This window comes from Boleophthalmus pectinirostris, unplaced genomic scaffold (assembly GCF_026225935.1).
Source record: "Boleophthalmus pectinirostris isolate CB_2022bp ecotype Guang Dong unplaced genomic scaffold, ASM2622593v1 HiC_scaffold_6, whole genome shotgun sequence".
NCBI lineage: Eukaryota > Metazoa > Chordata > Actinopteri > Gobiiformes > Gobiidae > Boleophthalmus > Boleophthalmus pectinirostris.
In genome coordinates this window covers 18,412,547-18,438,618 of record NW_026571447.1, presented here as the reverse complement: position 1 = coordinate 18,438,618, position 26,072 = coordinate 18,412,547, and the positions used below count along the sequence as shown (strand labels likewise).

Genomic DNA, 26,072 nt, shown 5'->3' with positions numbered 1-26,072 from the left:
AACCAATTAAATATTAAAGGGCCTATATTATGCTATTTTCAGATCTGTTATAATGTTGTTTCCTCATCACAAACATACCTGGAGATTTATGCGTATTTTAGGCATATTTTTTCTCTCAAACAGAAAACACCTTGTAATGTCACGTGGTAATGCAGGATGTGCTCCACTGCGCTTTTAAACTCCATACTCCTCATTTCCATTTCAGCCCTGGAATTCTCAGTCTCTCCTGAACAAAAGTTAAAAGGTAGGTGTTAACTTGAAAACTACCCCTTCATGACATCACAAGGTGTAACAGAGCATTTTGAGCTTTAGAGATGTAGAGACAGACTAATGATAAAGCATTTGTGAATGAAACAAAATACAACTCCAGATATATTTTTGAAAACAACATTCCAACTAGACTTAAATCTCACAAGAGTCAATTTTGCATAATATAGGACCTTTAATGATGTAAGCAATCAAATATGAATAAGCAATGTTAACCAAGCTAATATATTATTTTTTCCAGTTTATCACATATTGATACAATCCCAGCTATACAGTACTGGCAGCATCCTTGTGCTTTCTCTCTGTGTTTTCTATCTTGAGTCTGAATTATGACGTTGTGATGCTTTATGAATCTGCCCAGGCCCCACTTGTTGCTGCTTCTCATCACTGGTTCTTGCCTCTGCTCACCGTCACAGCAGACATCACATTATTGAGGCTGTCATGTTAATGGCACAGAGCGTTACAGAAGCGCCTGACCTGCACGGGGAGGGAGGGAGCTATCTGCTGACTAATGGGATTTTGTGTTTGGTCTCAGCTGCAGTAACTAGTAGGTTTTTTATTGGTTGGAAGGAGCATGATAGCCTGGCATTTTTTCTTTTCTCTGCGCAGCTCTCTGGCGAATAGTGTTCGGTCACGCAAAGGTGGCAGGCGGGTGCTGTTAAACACATGGAAGGAGACTGGTGAAGAGAGTGGCAATGGAGGGCAGATGGAGAAGAGATCATGAGGGAGCAGAGGAATGTGAGTGCCCTGTACAGAGCTGGTTACACTTTCACGTGAACTACACACAAACAGGCGGATAAAAACTACTTCAAAAAATGTTATCAAGATCAAGGGTTTGTACAGTATGTTTTGGGTCAGGATAAATAGAAAAGAAGGGCATCTGAAACATTTTTCTCTTTAAAAAAGCAAAAAAAAATTGCACTGGCTTTTAGCAGATGAGATGCAGATTTCTTGTTGTTAATGAATTTGAGTATCTTGTGTCTTATTGTTTCCTATGTTTTTAGTAGCTGTATTGTGACGTTGACTTTTTAAAGTGCTTTATAAATAACATTGGTATGGTCTGGTATGGTATTTTTTCCAAAGAGCAAATAAAAAAGTAAATACAACAACAATCATTTAGAATCTATGCAATTATTAATTTTAGTTATTTGTGAGTCATTTTCTTATACATATACTTTGTGGAAAGATGTCTATTTTAAGAATATACATTCTTTTTAATCTGATAGAGGCTGCACTAATGACAATAACATACACATATTCACAACATACCCCAAATCTAACTGCTTTTTCTTCCTCACTATCTCTCAGATCTGATTTCCTGAGACACTGAGACGTCTACAAATGTCTTCCCCGAGCCAAGATTGGTTTGAGCCAAAGTCTTAAACTGTGAGGAATGTGCTCATCAAGGCCTGACACAGCTTATTCTGATAAACCCAATCATGATGAGACTACAATAAGCATTAGCCAATAGGGGGCAGTCTTGTACAAGCAAGTGTGAGGAGAAGAGCAGTTGGGGTGGTAGTGCTCTTATGGAAAAAGTTATATTTGTATGATATTTTTTTCATGTTAATTTTAGGTAAAGGTATAAAATATAAAAATGTATATATGTAGGCCTATATGTGTACCAGGATGCTGTATTAATCTAACATAAATACAAACTATCAAGTTATATGTTTCTTTAAGATATTTCTAGAAAAAATCTCATTGATGTCATTATTGACGTCATGATGAAAGTAAACAAAATTTCAGAGAGGTCTTCTAGGAGTGGAAAAATGATATGATATTCATAGTGAATGGCGATAATCAAAGGTTTGTGCTTTTAATTTGTTGAAAATACAAACAACAGGTAATGAGGTATTTTAAGGTAATATATTTACAATGGGAAATACTAGGAAAAAATATATTGGTGATGAAAGCCAGATAAGTATAGTTTCTGGAATATTTGTCTATATTTCTATGTATCAGCTCTGCAGACAGCATATTTCAAATTCATAACACTGCTAAACTGATACTCTTTCAATTTACTAAAATCATACATGTACTTCTTGCAAAATGAGAAGCTGAGATTGTGTTTTAAAAAGCATATATATAGTTTGTTCAATACTCAAGCAGTTAGACAAATGTACATGCCAAACACATTCTACTGAAAAAATAAATTTAATAAAATGCTTTCACATCCAACTGTGTCTGATTCCACATTACATTGGTCTGTAGATTTGCAGAGTGTGTTTCATGTAAAACAGTGTTACAGGAAAATGTGACTATAGAGGGTCTCTGAGAGAAAGTGCTGCTGGGACAGGATGAGCTGTTGAGGGGAGTGTGGGAGGGGAATGAGGGGGCCCTAAACCACAGGCACAGGTAACTCAGGTCTGCCTCCTCCTCTCAAAGTATATGGACCTACATCCTGTCTGCCATTATCATGTACACCAATACACTGACAAGATCCGAAAGCAACAAGGCCGACAAGGACCCAGCACAGGTAGGAGATGAGAATACATGGGGAGTACTAACTTTCAATAGAATACATTTGATTCCCTTATATTCTCATTAAGGGTAGAAATGTATTACCAAAAGATTATCTTACATTCTGGTCCTCTAATGCAAGACAAAAACTGCGACAATAACACACAATAGTTTTTTCTCTCATTTTATATATGGTTTAATAATGTTATAATGTATAAAACTAAGCCTGTTCCAAAAACTCAAATTCAACTTGACCCCTTGTGATCTGCATTCCTCGCCTCCTCATTTTATCCTTGTGAGTGCAGTAGAACAGCAGTGTCGGTCATTAGGCCTATACTGAGGCAGCTGCAGCACAGCTCTGTGTAGTTTGAGGGGGTCGAATGATCAGTGAACAATGGAGTTTGGAGGGGACACGGAGAAGAGCCAAAGAGGAAGGCATGAACTGTAGACAAGAGAAAAACTAGCCTAAGACTATTGGTGAAGCGCACACACACACACACACACACACACACACACACACACTATAAACCAAGCAGACAGCTAACAAAATTTATGTAAGGAGCTTGGCTTTTAAAATAAACTGGTATTGTTTTAATATTTGTACTCATGTATGCAAAGAAAAGCTACATTTAAGGTCCTAGTTTAGGCCTGTAATATTTTACCCAGGACTTCATTAATTTCTGTCAATATTTGAACTGTTCAAATAGGCCTTTATTTCAGCCAGTTACCTGAAGCTATGCCGAAGGAGGGAACGAAATGGTTGAGATAATGCACTAAAGAAGTACAAACAAACGTCATAATCTGGCCACACATTTCACTTGCTGAAAATTAGTCATCAGCGCCGTCATGGCAATATTTGGAAATGATATGAACTGTGAAGATTTCACAATGAATCAGTGAACCACTGAAATTTACTAGGCCTAATTCACTGCATCTGATTGTGTTGTTTTGGGAGCCTAATTGTGAATGTTATTTCAGTTGAAAAAGTAGCCTAAATATTGTGCGTGTGACCATGAAAAGACAGACGTGTCCTCAACGTGATTAAATTTACAATTTTTCAACACTAAATAAATGAAGCCCACTATTGTTACTGTAGGCCTATCGGGGAACAGATTAGGCTACACCGTTAAATGATAACCTATTTTATAACAAACTACCTTCCTTCCGCTGCTGTCCTCGCTGTGGAACCACATTGCACTCAGAAAGTGATAACAACGCGATGGAAAAAAGCCACCACTGAGTTCCATGTAAAAATGTTCGTCTTAGTATGTCATCTAATCTCTCCCAATTGAGCTGTGTTTTGACAGTAAGAATAGCGGCGCGGTGATATGAAACCCAATGAAAACCACAAGCATGTTGTGTGCACAAAAAACTCGTGCAACTCAAAGAAAACGAAATTTGGGCTTCTCGAGCATGGTTGGGTAGCAATACATCTAGGTCTATTTTATCTCTCGTGGAAACGTAGGATGGCTTCATTTCAGTTATTAAACTTTTACGGGAATATTCTATAATCAATGTTGTAATTAAATTATTTTAAATAAATGACGTAATATAGGCCGTCAATTTCACGTTGATCTAATGGCATCCTGGCCATTCAACTTTTAGAACTAAAGGAACAAAATGCTCCATTATAAAAGTTACATTTTTGTAGGCAGCATGCGTCGCCTATTTGAATAAAGCACCGAGGTTGTTGTTACAATTAAATGCCAATAGGCGTCGCTGCTTACTTTCATTCCTCAGTTCAGAGCAGCTCAAGACTGCAGCAGTTGGTGCCAAAGTTATGCTCCTTCGGTGCGTAATGCACTCATCTCGCTATAATGTATGATACATATAAAATGTAAAACTTTGTGCATATGATTTAAAAACACCAAAAATAGCTTATTTGAATAACTGTATTTGCACAAAATTATTGTGTCCATCATGATCCAAAACTTTCTCTTACCCGTGCATACATAGATAATTACCTTACCGGGTTAAACCGAGTTTGTGTGTAAATGGCAGAAAATGAAATTAAATATTAGTGTAGCCTGTTCTCATCAACCAGCAATATTGTCAGATTGGCTCGACCACGGATGTTGGTAAAGAACCTTCATTAAATGTTTATGCAAATGTGTAATTCAAGAAATTACACACCTTGCCATTTTTTATTGTCAAGTTTTATTGTTAAAGCCTGGTAATGAGAAGCACTTTTGTGATGTCTGCAACTGGCGTTTACGGTTTACTTGGTCTGTTGGTCTCAAGGCCTCCTCTGTCACAAATATTTGAGCCTTACCATAATTAAATAAAATTATTAAATGTGGTGTCTCCTAAATGGAATCCAAGCTCTTGAAGAAAACGTCTTGTAAGTTGCTCAAGTATCCAAGCGCACGTTTTCGAGTTTTCTGTGTAAATGGATCAAGGTTTTCCTTTTGCGCTTCCAAAAGTGTTTCCAAAAGAAGGTGCACGAGAGGTGTCAGAGGAGGCAGGTTCTTCAAGATGGTCTCGAGCCCTAGTTGCTATCCAAACACAAATAAACAGAGAACGAACATTGGAGTTAATGGCAGAGGAGGGTGGAAGGCGTGTCGAGGGCGGGCAATGAGCTCGAGAACCCCGAAGCCCTACAAAGTGAAGGACGGACCGGCGCGTACGCACACTCCAGTCCCAGCTACAAACGGGGCTCCTATGTTGCAACTGTTTTATAATTTTTTTGAATCAAAACCCGAGTGTCATTATTTGTACAACTTTACAATTTGTTACATCTCCGGGCTTCACGATTGCAGCGCGAACAACGTGAAAGTTTCATGGACTTGGAACTTGGACAACTTTTAGCGTGGCTTTTGAGGAGTTTGTCACGTAGTTGTTGTGGATTACTGACAAAGTAAAGGACATTTGGCATCTTATTATTGTGGTAAGAGGCATATCTCACTTGAATTGCATTTTATGGTAGAGACCATTTCGGGGGAAAAGACACTTCCCCCGAAATGGTGATCCTTTTATGCGCTACAGATTTAAGTGTGTAATAAACATATAACTCAAAGGACAAAAGAAATACATATTTTCTTAAAAACGGGGGAGGACTTTGCTTCGTTGAAGATCTTCATCTAGAGGTCATAGTTCAACTATGTTTTCACATCACTGCGCTCTGTCCACAGCACGAAACATGACTGGAACACGGGTGACCATGGCGCGCGCCAGGACTTGTCACGACTTATAGGAAGGCTCGTGCCAAAAGAACGCAAAGTGACAGGACTTTAAGTAGTAAACGAGACACTTAGGCTACTGTCAAAGTTGAAATGAAGTCCAAAGGTTGTTGAGTGAGGAACAGATTGAACAAAGCTGAACCTATGGGCAAAGAACAAGTGCTCGCGTGGTTATGTTGCACCTGTCCAAAATTAACTCTCTAGCTGCATTCAGCGCTTGTCTGTTACAGAAACAGGCCTTTTGAAATGCTAGATAAAGATGTTATGTCGGCCTTTGTAGAGCGAAAATAATACTTTCATTATTCAGTGTTTGTAATCTGACGACGTTTAAAAGCACTCATTGTAACTGAATTAGTAAATGTTCGACCTTAGGTTTAATAATAATAATTATAAGTATAAAGAAGACACTTATCATTTGGAGGAGTGGGTTCTCGGCTTTCTACAGACTGCTGGGCTTGGACAGGCAGTGTGGGGCTTCTCGCTGTGCTAAAACTAAACATGTCATCCTCCTCGGGGCGCCTTACTCCCATAGCATGCGTAGTATTAAATGTAACTGTGATATCCAATATCTATTTTCATATTTATGTTCTTTATTGAAATTTGAAGACATGCCACGTGCGTAAAATTCAAACTAAGTAAGAGAATCTATTATACAGGCCTACCTACATCGGAATTATTTTCAGTCATAAATAACGAAATTAACACAACATTTAATTCACAGCTTACTCCAAATATTCAGTAAAAGCCCTATATACAAGAGAACAATTGAACGTTTTCGTTTACACAGGCTATGTGCGCTATATATAGGCCTAGTCTAATTAATTTATACTTGTCCACTTAATGCAAATGAGCTCTACTAATAACCATTTTACACATGGTTTGCCTGCAACATGATGGAGGTATATTCTCATCATGATAGATCCAAACCAAACGATTATAAACGGATAATGTCACGTCCATGCCATTTCAGGTGTTCTGAATATAAAGTAAATATACACAGAACAGTTTGATGCAACATATATCATAGGGTTAGGGTTATCATTTCTCATAATTTGATTCTAATATTTTTGTATCTTATCTCTTAGGAGGGCATCAGAGTTTTTGCCATCAATATGGGGAGCAAAGCGCTTCACGCACCAATTCCACTTCACCCGGCGCTGCAGCTCACCAACTATTCGTTCCTGCAGGCTGTCAACGCTTTCCCGGCGGACCAGTTGCAGGGGCTGTACGGCCTGAGTGCGGTTCAGACTATGCACATGAACCACTGGACTCTAGGCTACCCACACATTCAGGGCCTGCGGTCCACCATTACCGAGATGGCTGCAGCACAAGGGCTCATGGACCCTCGTCTCCCTTTCCCTGCGCTGCCCTTCACAGCCGCAGCTCAACTCTTTCATCCCAAACAAGGCGTGAGTGCCCACGTCGTGCAATCGCTACATAAGGACAGACCGAGATTTGATTTTGCCAATTTGGCCCTGGCCGCGACGCAGGAGGACCCACCAAAAGCTGCTAATCTGGCCAAGTTGACATCAGGACTGGGGGGCACAATCTCAGAGCTGAGCAAGCTTTCCCCGGATCGAAAGCCCACGCGAGGCAGGCTCCCGTCCAAGACTAAAAAGGAATTTATTTGTAAGTTCTGCGGGAGGCATTTCACTAAGTCATACAACCTGCTCATCCACGAGCGGACCCACACTGACGAGCGGCCGTACACCTGCGACATTTGCCATAAGGCTTTCCGGAGACAGGACCACCTCAGGGATCACAGGTAAGACCGCCTTTTTACACGGTCATTACGCACCAGTCACACAGACAAAACTCCGCGTTAAACCTGCAAATGATTTTGTTTAACCACATTATAAGGCATGCATGTTCCCAAAATTCACTCAGTGAGGGCGCTAAAGCCCCTTTAGTGAGAAACACTGTGGTAAGAAGGCTCTGTATGGTGTGTGCAGGGAGCAGGCGTCTAATGAAGTGTTCATTTTTCTTTGCAGATATATTCACTCCAAGGAAAAACCATTCAAATGTCAAGAATGTGGGAAGGGATTCTGTCAGTCTCGGACTCTAGCCGTTCATAAAACCTTGCACATGCAGGTACGTTCAACATCACTGGACATAAAATCACCCTGAATTTACTCCTGACCAATAATTACGCCGTCTCTGGTGCATGCATGGGGAGGCCATTTAACAGTTTATCAGTACGCAATGTAAGATTCACTAATAATTACCCAAACTTTTGTAAAAAGTGAAAACAACAATAGATCAACAGATGAGAGTGCGTTTCATTTGAGTAACTGAAAGATCTATCAATTTTATATAATTAAAAGGAATAATCCTTTGCTTGCTTTAAATCTAAACAGGAGTCTCCCCACAAATGCCCCACATGCGGAAGAACCTTTAATCAAAGAAGTAACCTGAAAACTCACCTTCTCACCCATACAGACATCAAGCCCTACAGCTGTGGCCGCTGCGGAAAGGTGTTTCGGCGCAACTGTGACTTGCGACGGCACAGTTTGACGCATAGCCCTCTCCAGGACTACTAGCCTGCATGGACAGACTAAACGTGCAAAGGATAAAGCAGCAGCTTTGCATTTGGTCAAAGACATTATCCAAACCTGGACTGCACTGTTCACTGCAGAGAGATTTGGTTCAACAACGGAGCATCTTTTACCTGTAAATATCTAGAACATGTAAATAATGTTTTCCATGTTTCTTTGTCTTTAAATAATACAGCTTTAAACTATGTTCAATTGTATTGTAGAAATAAATATGTTATATGAATACAAGTGGTTCTGCTTTTTGACCAATTATTGTTAAGGACAAAGTCCGAGCTTTAAATGCTTAAACATTAATTTAATTATTCAATAAAGATGAAAACAAGTAAGAGAAATTCTTTCTAATTCGTCTCTAATTTACATAAATGCTTGCCTGTCTAAACAGCAAACATGATAATATTTTAGATGCAAGTCTGTCATCACATCTCAACATTGTAGCGTACAGGTATAGAATTAAATACCTATTTCCCGCCTACACTTTAACACACCTCGCATGGCATAGAACCAGTAAAGAGTGTTTCATATGACAATATTTACAGTCCCTGTTGATACAAAGTAATTGTTCGTAGTGCAAAAAACAAAAAAAAAAAAAAAAAAAAGTATCCCAGTGCGCCAGTGCGCCCTGGTCAATCAGGAATTTTGTTGCTGAATTAGCCTAATTAAATTTCTAATCTTACCTCAGAGTTCTCGCCATCCAGGTTTCTTTGTGTCTCACTTTTGTCACTTGATTACGTCCACGAAGCAGCTGGAGTTTTCCACAATAAAAAAAAAGGCCTTTTAAAGAAAGGTGATGCGCATTCATTCGTCCTTAATGAACCTTCGTTTGATCAACAATGCACCTTATAGGCAATTATTCTAAGGATTATTTAAATGCATGTATAATAATAATAATAATAATAATAATAATAATAATAATAATAATAATAATAATAATAATAATGTCTGCCTCTTCTTGTAGGGTTTGGAAAACAATAATTTAGGTAGGTTATACAAAATGAATAATTAATAATTAAAAGGAAATAAAATAAACCACTTTGTTTCACCCAATTTAAATTTAACAGTAGGCAAGCTATGGGATCGACCAGGGCATGCAGTAGCCTGGGTCTAAATAAAATCCGGTCGTGATAGTGGCCACATATGACTTGTACAGAGAGTAATTAAAAGTGGCGCACAAAAATCCCACTCCCAGTTTACGGGATGACCCAGCAGCGCGGGCCTCCACTGTCTGCCTCTTTGAGAAACGTGTTATCAAACGAGCAGGAGAAGAGGAACAGGCGGGCAGCAGGCCAGAGCCGCGCTTTCATGGTGTTCACATCTTTCTACTCAAGAAACAATCTGGAAGAAGTGACTCTTTGCACAGGCTATGCAAAATTAATCAGAAGTTTAAAACATAGGCTTACAATAATTTTACAAACTAATAGGTAATTTATTTAGTGTCAATGTGTGTCTTGGTGAAAAGTTTGTAAAAGGGCTATAGGCTAAAGTTTGACAAGACTAGGCGATATCAGGACCTATGGCGTTGCTGTCAAAGCAAATAAATTGAAACAGGTTTGAATTCTGAATTTATAGACAAGGTTTGATCATGTGTCTCATCTGTTGCAGACGTAGACCTATGCAAACATGCTGTTAGGTTACATTAAATAGCCTGCAACACACTTTTAGACCAGCATTTTAATACTTTGGCCTATAACAGAGAAACAAAACATATTCCAACAAAATGTGATGTTTCAAACTCTTACATAGTTAAGGCTAAAAAATTAACAATTCTGTAATAATGTGCATCAATGAACAGACTGCGATGCTTCTTCCAGCAAGGGCATTTCAACAGCCTATTCTATTGTGTTTGAGCCTTTGATATCACTTAGACAGTGGGTCGCCAGATATCAGAAAATAAATCAGCATCTCCGTAATAATAATTAATTTAGACCATAACCTTTCCATTGGAAACACTGTAAAAATCTAAATGTTCAAAAAATAAATAATTAAAATAATATAAAGTACTAGGCTAGTTTACCAGGCCTAGCCTACTTCACTATACAGCATCACAGCACCGTCAACCCTGACAACTACGGTCACAGGTGATGAACTGATGCCACCGCGAGACGAATAAAAAAAAAACCTCACGGACTACACTTATGTATGCCTCTTGTGTCATAGGAAATTTAATATATTTATAAGTTTATAAGTAGCTCTCTCTCTCTCTCTCTCTCTCTCTCTCTCTCTCTCTCTCTCTCTCTCTCTCTCTCTCTCTCTCTCTCCTCCCCCTTCTCTCTCTCTCTATCTATATATCTATCTATATCTATATATATATAGATATAGACTTATATATATAGAGAGCATTGGAACACCAACTTTATTGCTTTCATACTTGCTTCTGGATTGTATTGTAAGGGTTGGCATGAACGCCACAAAGCGGAAATGGAAGCTTGCTGGATGTTTACGGATGACGTACAAGATGTGAGGATTGCTTTTCGTGTTGAACCAACAGTAGTTTAGTACTTGCTTTTGTATGAGCAGTTAGCTGTCTCTTCTAACAAATACATATTACTTGCTTAAGAACCTGAAGCCGTCTGACCTGCAGCTTTCCCTGTGGGGTGGGGATGTGGTCCTTAGCAAACTAGATCTCAAACTGGATGTACTGGAACAGGTACCTCACTGTTTATTATTGAGCAAAAAATAATATTATCCATGTTTATTTGTTTCCAGGGGCGGCTCAGTCTAAAGCAGAGCTGACTTAATCGAGTTTAGAAACACGTTTTGAAACACGTGTGATCATTGAACAAGTTTTGCTAACATATTGATAGAAAGAATACAAAACTATGCTTTGGACTGTTTACATTCTACACTTACACAACCTCACAAAACACAATGGCAATGTTACTTTTGAAATCATGTCCTGTATGGACTACTGTAAGAATTGCTTCAGCTTTACTGCAACTGAATGTACAGCATGTATGTTTACTGTCTACTGTATTTTCTGTATCGTGTATGTAGGAGCTGAAGCTTCCCTTTACATTCATGAGTGGTCACATACATGAGCTGCGGATCCATGTGCCATGGACCAAACTTGGCTCTGAGCCTGTTGTCATCACAATCAACACTATGGAGTGCATTCTCAAACTACGAGATGGAGCCCAGGTGAGTGTTTGTCTGATTATCAAGTCTGCACAATTTCCAAGGAGAATTACATTGGTTATTTAACCTCATACAGATTCAACAATAATGATAATAGTTTTTATCCTAACATCCCCTACAGGATAAGAGCAAAATATACAATGTAGTACCCCTTTTTTATTTGTTTTGAGTTTATCTTTTATGATATGATTAAACATTTTAGACAGGAGATTTTTCCTTATTGCAGTAGCATAGTGGTGTCTTAGAGAGGGGTATAAATATAAACTAAACTAAAAGTTAGTTGAATTAAAATAGAGGGTGAAGTGAGGGTGTAATTATCAGAGTATGGCCTATTTTTCATGTTTTTGCTAAACTGAAATTTGAGTTAAGTTCCTGACCAGTTTTGGACGGCTGAAATTTCAAGACCAGATGTGCCCAGAAAAACGCATTTCTTGGGAAGTCAATTACAGCTAATTATATAGATTGAGGTAAAAATGTGTAACACGTGAGCCTGAGTGGCCTAAAAGTAATGGTAAAGCTCGTATTGTGCAGGTGGCTACTGCTTCAGAGATCTGATTTCTGGAACCATCTGTAAATTTAAACTTATTGTTATGCCTCATACACTTGAAGTCATCTACCGTTGTTGATAGTGGTGAGAGTGCGTAGTCCCAAAACAACTATTTGTTGCAGATGTTGTCTGAGAGGCACCCAGTCAGGAGAAGACTTTGGGAAAATTGCAAATGACATGTAGACAAATTATTCAGTGGTATGTAAACCCCAGGGACATAATTTGGATCAGTGCCAAGAGTTAGAGTAGAAATCCTTCCAGTATGAGGAATTTAAATGAGCCACTGTACCTTTCCCCTGTGCAAAGGAGAGATCTGACCATTGCTGACTACTGTGTTCTGCTGCCAAAAAATTCACACAGCTTCCTCATATTATGTAAATTTGTGCAATTTGGTAACTTATACGGCTGATTACCTTTATTATTATACCTTAACTTCTCATGTCCCAGTACCACCCATTCTAAAGACATTTTGAAAAAAATGGTTGTAGAGTATTGTTTAGTCAATCTGAGTGAAGAACATGAAAATTTATTCTCAAAAGTAATATTATAACTCCTGCTTGTTGGTACGGAATTGACATGAACCAAGTCAGCCTCTTGCGATTTGAGTGTGGAAATGATAAATGATCAGAATAATCCAGTTTGTTTTCTTAATTACTATTAGGGGCTCAGTGCTGGCCTGTGAAAACATCCGCATGTCTTTTGAACTTCATTAAGGCTTGTGTTACTTGACCGGATTTATTCAGCCCGTTTTAATGCTGCTGTTTCCTCTTGGGAGGAACTGGGTAATATTAACGATATTCAGATTGCCCAATTGGACCCATCTGCAAAGCTCTAAATGCACCTCATATAGTTTCCAGAAATGGGGTGTTTTGCAGGAGTTGGAGATTACAGGCTCCGCTGACAGTATAATCGCTCCAAATTAGCTGTAATGAGAAAGTGCAGTGCAAAAATATGGTATTAGAAAACAAAATGTAAATGTTGTCAAGTTGTTTTGAATACTGCCAGCACATTTACTAATACATAGGTCATAATATGTTACACATTAGTGAATTTACATCTTTTGTTAACTGCTCTTTAATGGCTGTTGCTGAAATATGTGAATTGTTTTAATTTTTTCCTAAAACATGCATTTCTGTTTCACTTCCTGAGTGGAGTGTGCTGCTACAGATGCTGTAGATGAGGTGTGATCGCTGCTGTGGAGGGGGACTGACTGGACAGCGCTTTAACTGGATCAGGGTGTTGACTCCCAGGCAGACTTTATTCTTTACGAGTCGGAGATAAGGGCTTGCATTTTACTGAGGAGAGCTGCTCTGGGTTTGGCTCGACTTTCTGCTTGATCTGGGAGTTTTATGGCTGCAGAGAATGTTCGCCACTGATGAAGGTTCTGATTAATGCATTGCCTCGAGATGATTTGGGAGACTTGTTGGTTTGGCTCTCAGTCCAAGCCCCACCACCAACCCTCATCACTCCTTAATAATGGCTAATACTTGTGATTCAGAGAACTCCCTTTCAAAGACACCACCTTTTCTACAATGTTTCATTCAAATCTAGATAAAGTGTTTGAGATATCAAGTAACTATAGTTATGCCATAGTCAAATGTAGCTCTTTTTTCATCCCTATCTGCACATAGAGAATCATTCAATGCTTTTAGCACCACTCTCTGGCAGTCATCCTGGGTAGATAGAACCGTAGGTTTAAAATCCAAATGACATAAATAATATAGATATGTAGGTCTATTAGTCGGGATTGTTTGTAACTTCACGATGCATCATGGACTTAGTTAAATATCCTAAACAGCCCATGGAGGTTGGTAACCAGATACTACAATCGAGATAATCTCTGTCCCAGTGCCATCCGGAAACCATGGCCTTTGATTGTAGGAGCGCTGGGAGCAAATGGCTTACAGAGATTGTAGCATAAATCCATGTGATCAGCAAGGCCCTTGTCCTGAAAAGTTATTTAAAATGGATAGGCCAAAATGTAACACCATAATTTAAGACAAATTTTCCTCTTTTGATATTGTGGCCTATACTTACTCAGAATTGTACAGCTTTTTAAATTCTTATTAGACGATGGCCTGAGATTACAATTTTTTTTTTCTTTAAAACCTTTTGTGACACTGGTAAATGTAAAAATTATATTTTACTATTGTGGCCATTTAGCAGGCAGTCCCTCTGGTTCATCTTGGAGGTGCTTCCTGGTGGGATGAGGTTACTGCATATCCTCAGACACTCGTCAGACACAGGAAAGCGCTCAGGGAAAAGTCCATGACTAAAAAGAGGGATCGATCCACAGTGTACAGGATGCTGCTGTTCCACTGTTTAATCCCCTGCTCTCAGGCCATCCGGGACACAAGTGCTCCATCTCAAGTATTAGGGAAGATACTAAAGTCTGGGAAACAATTACCGGGCAGTTAAGACTAATGCTAGCCTTTTAGGCCCCTGACTTAAACAGAAGAACTTAAACAGAACTGTGCAACTGTTACTAGACTAGGACATGTTTTATATTCATTGTTCTTGCATTTGGCTTTGTCTGTGCTGAGGCTTTGCCACATTTCACATTTCAATTTCCAGCCAAAGTTTTACGTTTAGATTAGATTACATTACTGTATTTAAAAGTGGACAGTGCAATTTCAAAAAACACATGATTAAACATGAGTAAAGAGTCAGAATTGGCCAAGAGGCTTTTTTCCATCTGTAGTCCTCTGGCCCTGACGTTAGAGGAGCAATATAAAAAAAGTGAAGTTGCTGTGCAGCATTTGTGTATACTGGATTGTTGTGTTAATAATATTGTTAAGGGTGGTCTTAGAACAAGAGGATCCAGTTTAATCTAAGAGGTGTATTAATATGTAATGGTAAATTGGCCAATAACGAAATAATAATAACCTCTAATGTATGCAGTTTCTTTGGGTGGGTCTTGCTCTAAGAAAAGTGAATAATGTACCTTTGTCAGTGCCATACATTTAGGCCATTTAGTAGGATTCAGGTTTTTACCTAATGTAACCTAATGTACGTTGATTATGTGTATAATTTCTCAGTAGATTAAGGTAAATCAAGGGGCTCTATGGAACATAATTGATGGGTGGTCTGTGTTTTGTGTTTCATGATTCCACAGATGCTCACACACCTTTGGCCTGTGAGTAATTACTTTCTTTTACACGCCATAGTGGTCTCTGTGCCAGAAAACGCAAGCTGTTCAGCAAGTAAAAATGAATATCTGGCTACATTTCCTTGTTATAACATGTTTAACTATTTCTGCATGTGCTGTGATCGAAGCTCTGTCCTGGAGGTTCCTGAAGTAGCCCTTGATGCTGGTGTTGCGTGTGGGCACTTGGAATAGAGTGTGCCACAGTTAGTAGTGTTGGCTCTAATCTCCACCGGCTCAGGGCCCTGTAATGTGTGTGTAAGAGCCCAAGAATGCTACATGAATAATTGCCCAACATGTCACTCTCCATTGTGGGGGAGAGGGGAGAGTGGGGGGGAGACTTTTAGAAGAGGCATATGGTGAGCTCAAAACATAATAAACACACTGGATACCTTTTTGACAGAGTGTATCACTCAGCTTTGACATTCACCATACCACATTTGTGACAAATTTGATAAGGCTTGACCTGCAGTTGTTAAGTTTCATTCGTTTCATTGGTGGAACAAGAAGTTACCATTGGGTATACTCATTGTGCCTGTCCCACATTCTCATACATGATAAGTGGTTGCCTCATGAACCACATACATATACATATACACTTGAATTATGTTCAATACACAAATTACTTACGTTCCACAAATCTTTCAGTTTTCCTCAAAATCAACTCTGGAAGCCCAGCCAAGCCTGGGTAAGGTCACAGTGCCAAGCCAGCCAAGTCAACTTTATTTATATAGCACAATTAAAAACAATAGGATTGTACCAAAGTGTTCATTGATTGAAGCAATATCAATATTGACTCCACAGATCAGACAGGTATTGGTTCCAGGATATCGGTAAAAACGTTTCATAATGGACTTGATCTTGCTGGGCTGAGCACTTTGATATTCACCAATAATGCTTGCGAAGGATCATCTGCCTGTGGCGTGTACAATTTTCCTTTCAAGAGCCTTTACTGGAGCTTGATGCCATATTTCATAATATTACATTTTCTGATAATTAACTGTTAATTGGCTGTGCCAGTTTTGGGTGTTTTAAACTATTACCATGAATAATACATTACATGAAATCCTTTCAGTGGGTTAGTCATTGGTGATTGATCATTGATCATTGTTTAGCACAATTGGACCATTTTAGTACCGTAAATGTCAATCACTCTTGCTGTATGCCGTAGGTATGGGACGAGTCACAATTTACCCATGACAAGATGAGACACGGGACTATGATATTGTTTAAAAAATACTGCATTGATGCTGTGTGTTTCATAGCACAGTTTTTTAGACCCATTGCTTCTGAAAAGCTGTAACTCACAAGTACTTAAACCTTAAGCATTTAACTAAATTTTTCTATGTGTGCACTATTTTATCTCATGTGTGTCAGTTTTATCAAAGATCTTGTGGCATGAGATTTTGTCCCATCCATATGTGAAAATATTTTTACATTTTCATTTAATCATAGCAAAAAAAAAAAAATCAAACCTGTCACCTTGACAGACATTTTAGAGTGAATTTTTTTTTTGCTGCTCATTCAAGTGGCTTCTTCAGTTCTGGTCAGGTTGCAGGTGGGACTGTCTTATATTTGTCTTAATGAAGGAACTCAGCACACTGAAACTAAAATACCTATTTACAGTTTAAAACTAAAACACCTATTGTGAACCTAATTAACATTGTAGTTATCTAACTTGTTTGTCCAGTTGACCGAATTGAACTTTTCATAACTGGATGACTGTGGGATTACACAAACATCATTTAATCATACTTAATGTAATTTATTTGTCTGATATTTTAGCTTCCAGCTGCTCCTGGTGTAATCTTCTCATCTTCATCAAATGTCCTCTGTGCGTCTCATTCTTTGTCAGATCTCTGTGGAGTTTTATTGCTGCTAACACATTGCAGTTATTAGCATGGAGGGTAGCCGTGCCAGCGTCAGCAGCATGCCTCACATGCTCAGTCTGTGCTTGTGGTTTTCTGATGGAGACATCTGAGGAACCAAAAGTCTCAGATCTAAATCAGGAACCATTTCTCCCACTCCTTTTGTCTCCCGCCACTTTCCTGAACTCATTTTTCTGACCTGGAAAAAAGAATTCCACAGCTCTCTGTTGTTTTAAGCTTTTCTCTTCAATTAGTCAGGTGATTAGAGACATGTGGATTAAAGTTCAGGTAATGTTAACTTCCAGTGGCAGAGTCACATTCGACTCCAATAAAAAGAATGGAGATACCTGAGATCAGGAATTCTGCAGTTTTCCAAATTCCATCACGCCACCTTCATCAGGCCCGTGGAACTAGAGTCAAAACACCTTCCGTTTCTGTTATTTGTATAGATTCAGCTGTGTGTGTATGTATATGTATATGTATATATATATATATATATATATATATATATATATATATAAAAGTGTTTCTCATCTTCCACGGTGGTAGGTCTCTCTCACCCTCATTCAGCTCGGGTCCTCTACCAGAGGCCTGGGAGCTTGAGAGTTCTGCGCAGTATCTTTGCTGTTCCAAGTACTGCACTTTTCTGGACTGAGATGTCCATTGTTTTTCCCGGTGCTCCGATCACCACAGGCACCACTGATGCCTTTACTTTATATATATATATATATATATATATATATATATATATATATATATATATATATATATATATATATATATATATATATATATATATATATATATATATATATATATATATATATATATATATATATATTATATTACTTGATGCATTATTCATATCAAAACTTCTTGAACTACTCCTGGGCTTAAACTATAGTGTATGAATGAGAAAACAAGTGCAAGTTATTCAACTGTATATAAGGATACAAAACATCAGGGAAGACTTGCCTTGTGCTGGCACACTCAGGAGCTCTTCAGATAAAGCTGAAAACAGTGGCTTCTAGCTTGAAATTGTTGTAGCTAATTTGAGCACTGAAAATGAACATAATTAGTGTAATGACACGTAGGTGCACTTGATGGAATTGATGGTTTTGAGCTCTGAAGACATCGAAAAGAATATTTAGAAGACTAAATATGCCATACTAATCAAACTTGTGAGTAAATTTAACATTAAATAGCATTGTAAAATTGAACTAGAGCATAGTTTAGACTTTTATGAAGTCTCATGCAACATGTGTAAGGAAAATGTTTTGATATAATAAACAAAAACACCCTGAAAAGCACACTGCAAACTATAAGATATAGGATGTCACAGTGACTTATTATAGAACACACACCTCATTGACAAATGGAAATGTGAAAATTGGTTCTTTACTTAACTCAACAGTCACTTGTATCTTTAATAACATTTCTTTTTGTGAGTTAATTTTTTTATACAGTGCCTCCCTGCTGTCATAGCTGCCAGCACAAGTTCAGCATTAGGCCACTACGTATCTCTTTGGGGACTGCTGTGATTGATTAATTTGGTCTTAAGTGAATGAACATTTTGACAACACCTTACTTGGATGTCAGGAGAACTACTATTGTACTTATTGGATTTGTATTGGAATGGTTTCATAATTATTCACCTTTTTGTGACAATGGCCTTTCCTTTTTGGAACAACAGGCCATTTCCAGACAGGAAAAACTTAAAGTGAACCGTGAGCTTTCTTCACCCTCGTTTTTTGTTGCTGTGTGATTCTGTAGCCTTTGGAAGGCTTGTTTAAAATGACAAGCACATCCATATTTGTAGTTCATATACAGTGTGGAGAATAGCTGCCTTACCATTTGGTGTGTAACTTTAAAGTAACATGAAAGATTCTTTACTGATGGACACAGAGGAAGCAGCACATTAACATTAATTTTAGCTGTGTTCAGTTGCACTTCCTGCTACACAGATCTTTAGAAGTAACGCACTATTTGCTTAGAAAAATGATGTAAAATTCTAGTTAAACACTGCACCACATTGTATACATTTCAGAGATGTAATATTTCATTAACAGAGAACATTCATAGCAAATGGGGATTTTCTTTCCCTGTAGTGGATTTTATTACTTGAACAGTGGAAGGGGTGCACATTTTTGTAATGAGCAGTTTTCATTGAGATAATTATTCACAATGTCACACAATCTGATATTCACCGGGGTACATTTCATTTTCTAATCCCTCCAATCTGCCATGGATTCCAGCTGCTCAGCTTTACTGTACAATTGTAGAGACGAGTGCAGTTCTGTCCATAAGTTGGCTTAGTAGTTCAGATTCCATCACTTTTGAACAATAACCTTTGCTTCTAAGCATGCAGATATGAAGATTTTTATCATTTTAAGTACTTTGCATAGACAAAAGAAACTAAAAATATTATTTCTACAAAAAATATTTTGCTGAGCCTTGATCTTACAAAAACGTTTGTCTGGCTACTACTACTTACTTTCTTACTTTATTTATTTATTTATTTATTTTTACAGTAGATTTTACTAGACAGGTCGATATTTATTATACTTAGATATCCACTTTAGTGGATTTAATTTACACGTAAACCCAACAAGAGTTTTTTTGACCTACACTTCTGCCTTGGCTCTATCCCAGACTTAGAGCAATGCTAATTTCAACAATTGTTCTTAGATGCCCAAATGGTTCTTGTATTTCTCCCTCGCATCCTCTTAACATTACACAAAGATGAAACCATGTTTTTAATCACAGTGTAATGGTTTCATGCATTTGTTACAGTTTCATTAAAAAGGCATTAGCATCAATTGTTGAGTTGACCTGATGAATGATGAAAGGCCAAGGGGAAGTAAAGGAAAAGGTAATTTGAGTGACCTATGATGAGCTGTGTAACTCATTACAGTGGGCCAGTCCTCAGTGGTTGAAAGAGCTTAAGTGTAAGAGAAGTGGCCACATAACATTTGACATCACTCGAACCAAACTATGACTGTGTTTGAAAGTCCAAGCTATTTTCTCATAGTCAGAGAAGTGCAGCCTGGAAACAATTCTCGTGAAAAGACATTACTTCCACAGTTATTATGACATTGATTTCATTATTATACTAGTATATGTTTAAGTTGGCCATCCTTTTTAGCATTATAACTACACATTTTTGTAAGTAGTATGAACAAACATAAAGTAAGTAAATGCACTATTTATCCCAAGCATGGGTAGTCCAACAGTGTTGCAAGGACCCTAAAATTGGGAGAAAAAATAAAAAATTCTGCCAAGATTCATATGAGCAAAAAAAGACTTAAGCAAGTCCCCAGCGGGCTTTGTCAAAAGCAAGCATATCCTCTCTAATTTTTTTGCATCTTTTATCATCTAATATCTAATACTAATAATATCATCTAATACTTGTCTTAAGTGTTTATTTTTGTCTCAACCCTTCTAGAAGATAGATTCGTCTCAGTGGGGGGTGAATTTAGCAACTCTGATGAGGGTGGACTCCAGACAGGCTAAGCCTTCTCCCCTGGTACTAGTCCAGATGCCTGTAGGACAGGGGTCAGCCATGGCCTTCCTGTGGCCTAACCCTCCATAGGTGCCCACTTACCCTCTGGGTAGGGGGTCCTCTCGCCTGCCACTCACAGCACACAGGCTTGTATCTCTGATCTGATCTCATAGTTCTCAGCTGCTCCAAGTCTTGCTTTCTTTGCCTCTGTTATTTTTTCCATTTATCTCTTGTCTCTTGTCTCTCTTTTCCTTTTTGCTACCGTCATCTTCGGTCAACAGCTGAGCTGACATGCCTTTAGGGGAAGCAGCCCCCCCTGATTTTCATTCCCTCCAGATTCTCTGTGTCCGTTGCTCAGTCCCTGCGCTGTGCCCTGCTGTGGCACTGGGAGGATCAGTTTACACTGCAGCAGCTGAGCCAGACTTCATTTGTCCCTGGGCTTCCCTCTGAAAAGGCATGTTTCATCTCTGGAGAATTACTCACTGCCCACGGTGACATTGAGCGCTTAATTGCGCTACTTCCAAATTTGGCAGTCTTGTCCTTTTGTGGCAGTTTGAATTGTTGAACCCCTGTTCTCTTGGCCTGCAGCAACAGGCATTCCTAACAGTATAGATCTGGGAGTTTACAGCAGTTTCCAATTGTAATGCATTTAAGAGGGGCATTGTGGTATAGCATCTAAATATGACATCTACATAGACATGTTTTTATTTATATTTATTTCAGTCCTATATTGTACAAAAATGATAGCGGCCACAGCTGCTGTGAACAATTAATAACATCAGGATGCATATAATTTTGTCAAATAAATTTAAATGATTTACAATTAAAAGTCATAATATATGATGATATGATAAAATAATAATAAAATAAAAGTTTTTAATGTTACAATTTGCTCAATTGTGTGTGGTTTAAGCACAAGATATGTTCTGAATTAATTTCTGCACTTCTGCATTAAAATGCATGTGAATGGATTAGCAGAATATAGTTAGTTTTGACACCTTTTAGTGTTTACATTAGCTGAGATAAGAGTGAGTCCCGATGCTCCACTATGCTGATCCCTTGCTTAAATGCTAAACACATGTAACCATTGCCATACTTTGTCCAGAGAAGATTAACCTCTCATCAGGACGTAGCACAAAGGTCTGTCAGATCTACAGCTATTGTCAGCGTCATACCATTAATGTTAACCTGATTTGTTTCCTTTCCTTTTTGGTGATACATGTTCTATTATTTTTTACTTTTGCAGGATTATGTCCACAGTGAACATGGATTTGAGGTATTGTTTAGACAGTAGTTATTAGATTTGGTACCCTTTTGCCTTCATTAGTGAGTTTGGCAGGCATGTTAGTCTTGCTGCTTTTAGTCAAGCAACATTATAGCTGTGTAAGAGTGTGCATTGTTTGCTAGGCCTTGAAGTATGTCCTCTTCCAACAGACAATATTTTCAAGGCCACAAAAATCAAAGAATACAAGTACAAATCTATAAATCGTTTATTTTATCGTGGTAAAACAACAAGGCTTGCCCATGGAATTGCTATATAAGAAGCAATTTGCAAGCTGTCCATTTCAGTACTCGGCCATTTTGTACTTGCATTTGGGATTTGTATTGCTATGTTGAATTTGTGTGTCTTAAAGGAATTATTGACTAGAGTTTTCTCTACTGATGGAAATCCAATAAGAATATTTGAATCAACATATGAAACTTTAATTAGGTTTGCATCCACAAACAGGATTTTTATTATTTTCTTGTGTGTGTATTTTCTCTTCAGGATGACCATGAGAGTGGCTCCAGCTCCACCAGTCGTAGTGTGTCAGACAGCTCCAAGACCATAGCCAAGCCCCGACGCATCCAGCAGGCTGCCCCCAGCGACCCAGACCTGCCCCCAGGTGAGTTATGGCCACTACAGTCAGAGCAACCTTCAGGGCAGCAAGAGTCCAGCTTCACAATATTAGGGGTGCATTGTGTAACTTTTCTGGTGGAGGGTATGTGAAATATTTTTCTCAAAGAGGAGAGTTTGTTTACCTGCTTTATGTTTTGTTTACTTCTTGAAGCCTTCCTCAGAAGTGTTATGTGATGGTGTAGTAATGTGTCTTGTTGGCTGCATGTCCTTTGGTTCTTTTATATATACCAATATCTTAAAGGATCCGTAAAAAAGTGTGAAACATGGTCTGTGTAATAAATGCAAGCTTAGATAATGTGTAAACGTGTGTCAGACGTGTATTAACCTGTCTTCTTATGGCCCATGATTTAGATTTAAATTTTTTTTCAGAATTGTTTATTTGGTGAACTCAATTATTATTCTACTGGCAAAACACATTTTAAGATTTTTCTGTGCTTCATGGATAAGCGACCCCACAGTCCTGGCTAGTTGTATCTGGGGAGGATCCTTTTCCAGGTCTGACGTTATAAGATAATATCTCTTTCCAGCTGTTAAAGCATGGACCCTCACACTCTCATCTCACAATGCATTTCCTAGAGACTTTATGCATGGACTCCTATACTTCTTATTCCAGGTGTCTTACATGTATTTGTGTAAAAAAGTCAAAGGAATATTCAGGTAACAGCCTACTATCTGATTTGATCTATTTAGGTGTAGATTGGCCCACTTTTTAACTCATTGCAGATTAGGATAATTCTGGGGTCATAGGCTGTGACACCTTAGTGAGGCTGAGGAAGCTGAGGAAGTAAGTGCATGTTGTAATCCAAGTTTTCCTAATGAAAGGTGGAGGTTAAAAGGTAGATGGAGTAAAACTAACCTGCTATGACTCAGACAAAGGATGTTTATCTTAGAATTAGATACAAGAACAACATACCAGGAAATTTAAATGTTTTCTTATCATTGTGGGTCACTGGAGGAAGTGTCAAGTATTATGCGAAACTTGTTACTTTTTCAATATTTTAACAATGTCCTTCACTCCTTAAAACATAGTTGGAATTGTATATAATTTCTTTCAGTTACATTTGAGTAATCCTTCATGCTTACCGGTACTTAGGGCTACTTGCTAGTTGAAAATGGTTTGTTAACGCTTATAAGAAGACTCATTCTTTAAAGTGCTTTAAACATCTGGCCATGTGGCCATACCTGCTTATCAAAGCCTAATCTCGTCAGATCTCAGAAGCTAAGCAAGGCTGGGCCTGGTTAGTACTTAGATGGGAGACCACTGGGAAAATCAGGTGCCACAATGGGGTGCCAGTCGCAAAAACTGTTGTTGTATCCTTAGGCATGGCACTTCACCCACATTGCCTAGAATGAAGTGGTGTGTGAGTGATGGTGGTGATCGGTAGGGTTGATGGCGCAGATTGGTAGACGCAATAGTAGCTTACCTCCACCAGATATGGAGTGAATGAATAATGCTCTGTAAAAGCATCTTTGTAACATATATGTGTGAAAAGTGTTATATGAATAAAAACTTACTTACTTACTTTAATTTGTTAGGGAACACTTTTTACATGCTTCAATTTAGGGGAATACATAGCATAACTGATCAAGTATAGCAGTACATTCAAATTCCTTTTACGACCATTTAGTAAGTTCTTATCTATAGTAAAACTAGTACAATTACACTGTTAAACAAAGCATAGACCAAATAGGACATTAACACAGGACCACCTGACTAAGTTATGAGCCTACTTTCACAATCTTAAAATCTCTGCTATGCATCTGTTTGCCCCCACTTCAAAACAACCAAAACAAAACATGGCCGACACTAAAAAGCAGCCACCAGCAATTATCCAGTCATTTGGCCCTAAGCTCTCACATGCTGAATGCATTTATCCTTCATGTTCTGCCTGTGGTGGAAAATAGTGATGTTAATTCATATGCCATGAGATTGGTAGCCACACAGAGACCAAAGACCAAGTGCTTCCACCTTTGTGTGATTCTGCAAGTGATTATGTTTACAGCTGCTTGTGGGGGACCATCGGCCACCGTTTGTGAGAAGTACTTCTTTTAAGAGCCATGCGAGTTTACTGTTGTGCCCGTTTACACTGTTGAGATATCACTAGACACCGCATTACACTCCTTTTTAGAGTTAAAGGAAATAATGATGGTCTTTTCTTTCATTTATTTTAAACCAGATGCCCTTTCTTGTGCTCTCTCTCAGTGTATGTGGCTTTGTGAAGCCAATATGTAATTTTCATTTACTCTTTTAAGTAACGCTGACTGACATATTATAGAGTAGTTATGGATACCAAACCCATGGCCTACGTATCATCTTTTTACAAATCAAATTTTGCAGCCTCTCATTCTTGCCATTATTGAACTTACCCCAGGGAGCCACTTGCTATAGCTACTGTAACCCAAACAGGGCGCATAATTCCTACTGTGTTGCTACTGTGTATATATACTTAAGGGAGATTGATACTTTAGACTTTTGACTGTGAGGGTCTCACAAATTTTGCTTACCTTGCTGTGTCTGCTTATGACTGGAGGAAGATGAAGATTTGTGAGCAATGAAATACAAACACTCCCTATGGTCCTGGTACTGGGGCTCCTGAAATCTTAAGAAAATAAATTTCACATGTTCTGGTATTACTGAGAAATACACAGTAATAGTTAACCCAAGGCACCAGAGCTTTCCTGTGTTCGCCCCTGTTCTGTAGAGCTACATTTTATAAGAGGTGTGCAACCAGCATGGCTAACATAATTAGACATGTTTGTTTTGGTTTTGGTATACAGTATGTTTCTTGTCGAATATAGCTTTAGCTCTGGAGCTAAAACTTTAAAAGCCACTCGGTGCATGCTTGCATGCTAGTTGCTATAATGTTTTGACTGCTTAAAGAATTTGATCTATGAACGAGTAAACATGTAGCAAAAAGCAAATGTGATAAATAAAATCCTTATCACCTTTATTTAGCTAATAACTAATAACTAATATTGTTTATGGTCCTTTTAAACATTAATGAGCTTCATAAATTCGTCCTAAAATCTTTGTCTTGACCATAGGGTTGCAAAGGGGCAGAAAATTCCCATCTGTTTTCAACCACACATATAACACACTGTGACATAGACAAATATAACACTGACATAGACACTTTGTGGAACAAGTCTATCCCCTTACTTGTTGACCCTGATGCCTAAAACTTCTTCCTTATCAAGCCCTAGTGATCACATCTGGCAATGATAACATTTTTAAGTTGTTATTCTCTCCACTGGTGAAAGAATAGATATTTAAGTTTATATGTATGTATTTACATTTTTATGTTTCTGTGCATGACTCCTAGTAAAGAGACAATCTTTTGAAGGTTTTATTTATTGTTAATTCCATTTAATTCTCAAATTCTCAAAATTTTGCAACCGTTCATGACTAGTGGCTGGCACAGTATGCAATATGCATGCTCATACTTATAAGCAATACAGGGAAAAAGGTGACCAGTCAAGTGTTCTTTCATAAATTGCACAGTGGAGAGTACTT

General features: G+C 38.3%; 2 protein-coding genes and 1 pseudogene across 4 annotated transcripts in view; all 3 read left to right on the top strand.

The window, feature by feature from the left end:
* The first annotated feature begins 2,705 nt into the window (after positions 1 to 2,705).
* osr2 (odd-skipped related transciption factor 2) lies at positions 2,706 to 8,686 on the top strand. 3 transcript variants are annotated; one of them, XM_020937503.2, is made up of 4 exons: positions 2,706 to 2,746; positions 6,995 to 7,674; positions 7,901 to 8,000; positions 8,267 to 8,686. In XM_020937503.2, exons 2-4 carry the CDS (start codon positions 7,022 to 7,024, stop codon positions 8,447 to 8,449), a joined length of 936 nt encoding a protein of 311 aa, XP_020793162.1. In that variant the 5' UTR covers positions 2,706 to 2,746; positions 6,995 to 7,021; the 3' UTR covers positions 8,450 to 8,686. The 3 variants fall into 3 exon arrangements, with proteins under 3 accessions (XP_020793162.1, XP_020793161.1, XP_020793163.1); XM_020937502.2 differs by lacking the exon at positions 2,706 to 2,746 and adding an exon at positions 5,381 to 5,617; XM_020937504.2 differs by lacking the exon at positions 2,706 to 2,746 and adding an exon at positions 5,381 to 5,617 and having other exon boundaries at positions 8,349 to 8,682.
* Positions 8,687 to 10,879: 2,193 nt separating this feature from the next.
* Positions 10,880 to 26,072, top strand: part of LOC110171426 (intermembrane lipid transfer protein VPS13B) — a 289,785-nt gene continuing 274,592 nt past the window's right edge. Inside the window, exons 1-4 of the mRNA XM_055163864.1 lie at positions 10,880 to 10,918; positions 11,019 to 11,108; positions 11,456 to 11,599; positions 22,427 to 22,544. Of these exons, the coding sequence (XP_055019839.1) occupies positions 10,880 to 10,918; positions 11,019 to 11,108; positions 11,456 to 11,599; positions 22,427 to 22,544 (391 nt within the window). The remainder of the gene's footprint in view (positions 10,919 to 11,018; positions 11,109 to 11,455; positions 11,600 to 22,426; positions 22,545 to 26,072) is intronic.
* On the top strand, positions 23,727 to 23,844 carry LOC129411938 (5S ribosomal RNA; annotated as a pseudogene).

Coding starts and splice junctions, on each gene's coding strand:
- osr2 (XM_020937503.2), top strand. CDS start 7,022: ATGGGGAGCAAAGCGCTTCACGCACCAATTCCACTTCACCCGGCGCTG. Junction 7,675..7,900: donor GACCACCTCAGGGATCACAG/GTAAGACCGCCT, acceptor TTTTCTTTGCAG/ATATATTCACTCCAAGGAAA. Junction 8,001..8,266: donor ATAAAACCTTGCACATGCAG/GTACGTTCAACA, acceptor AAATCTAAACAG/GAGTCTCCCCACAAATGCCC.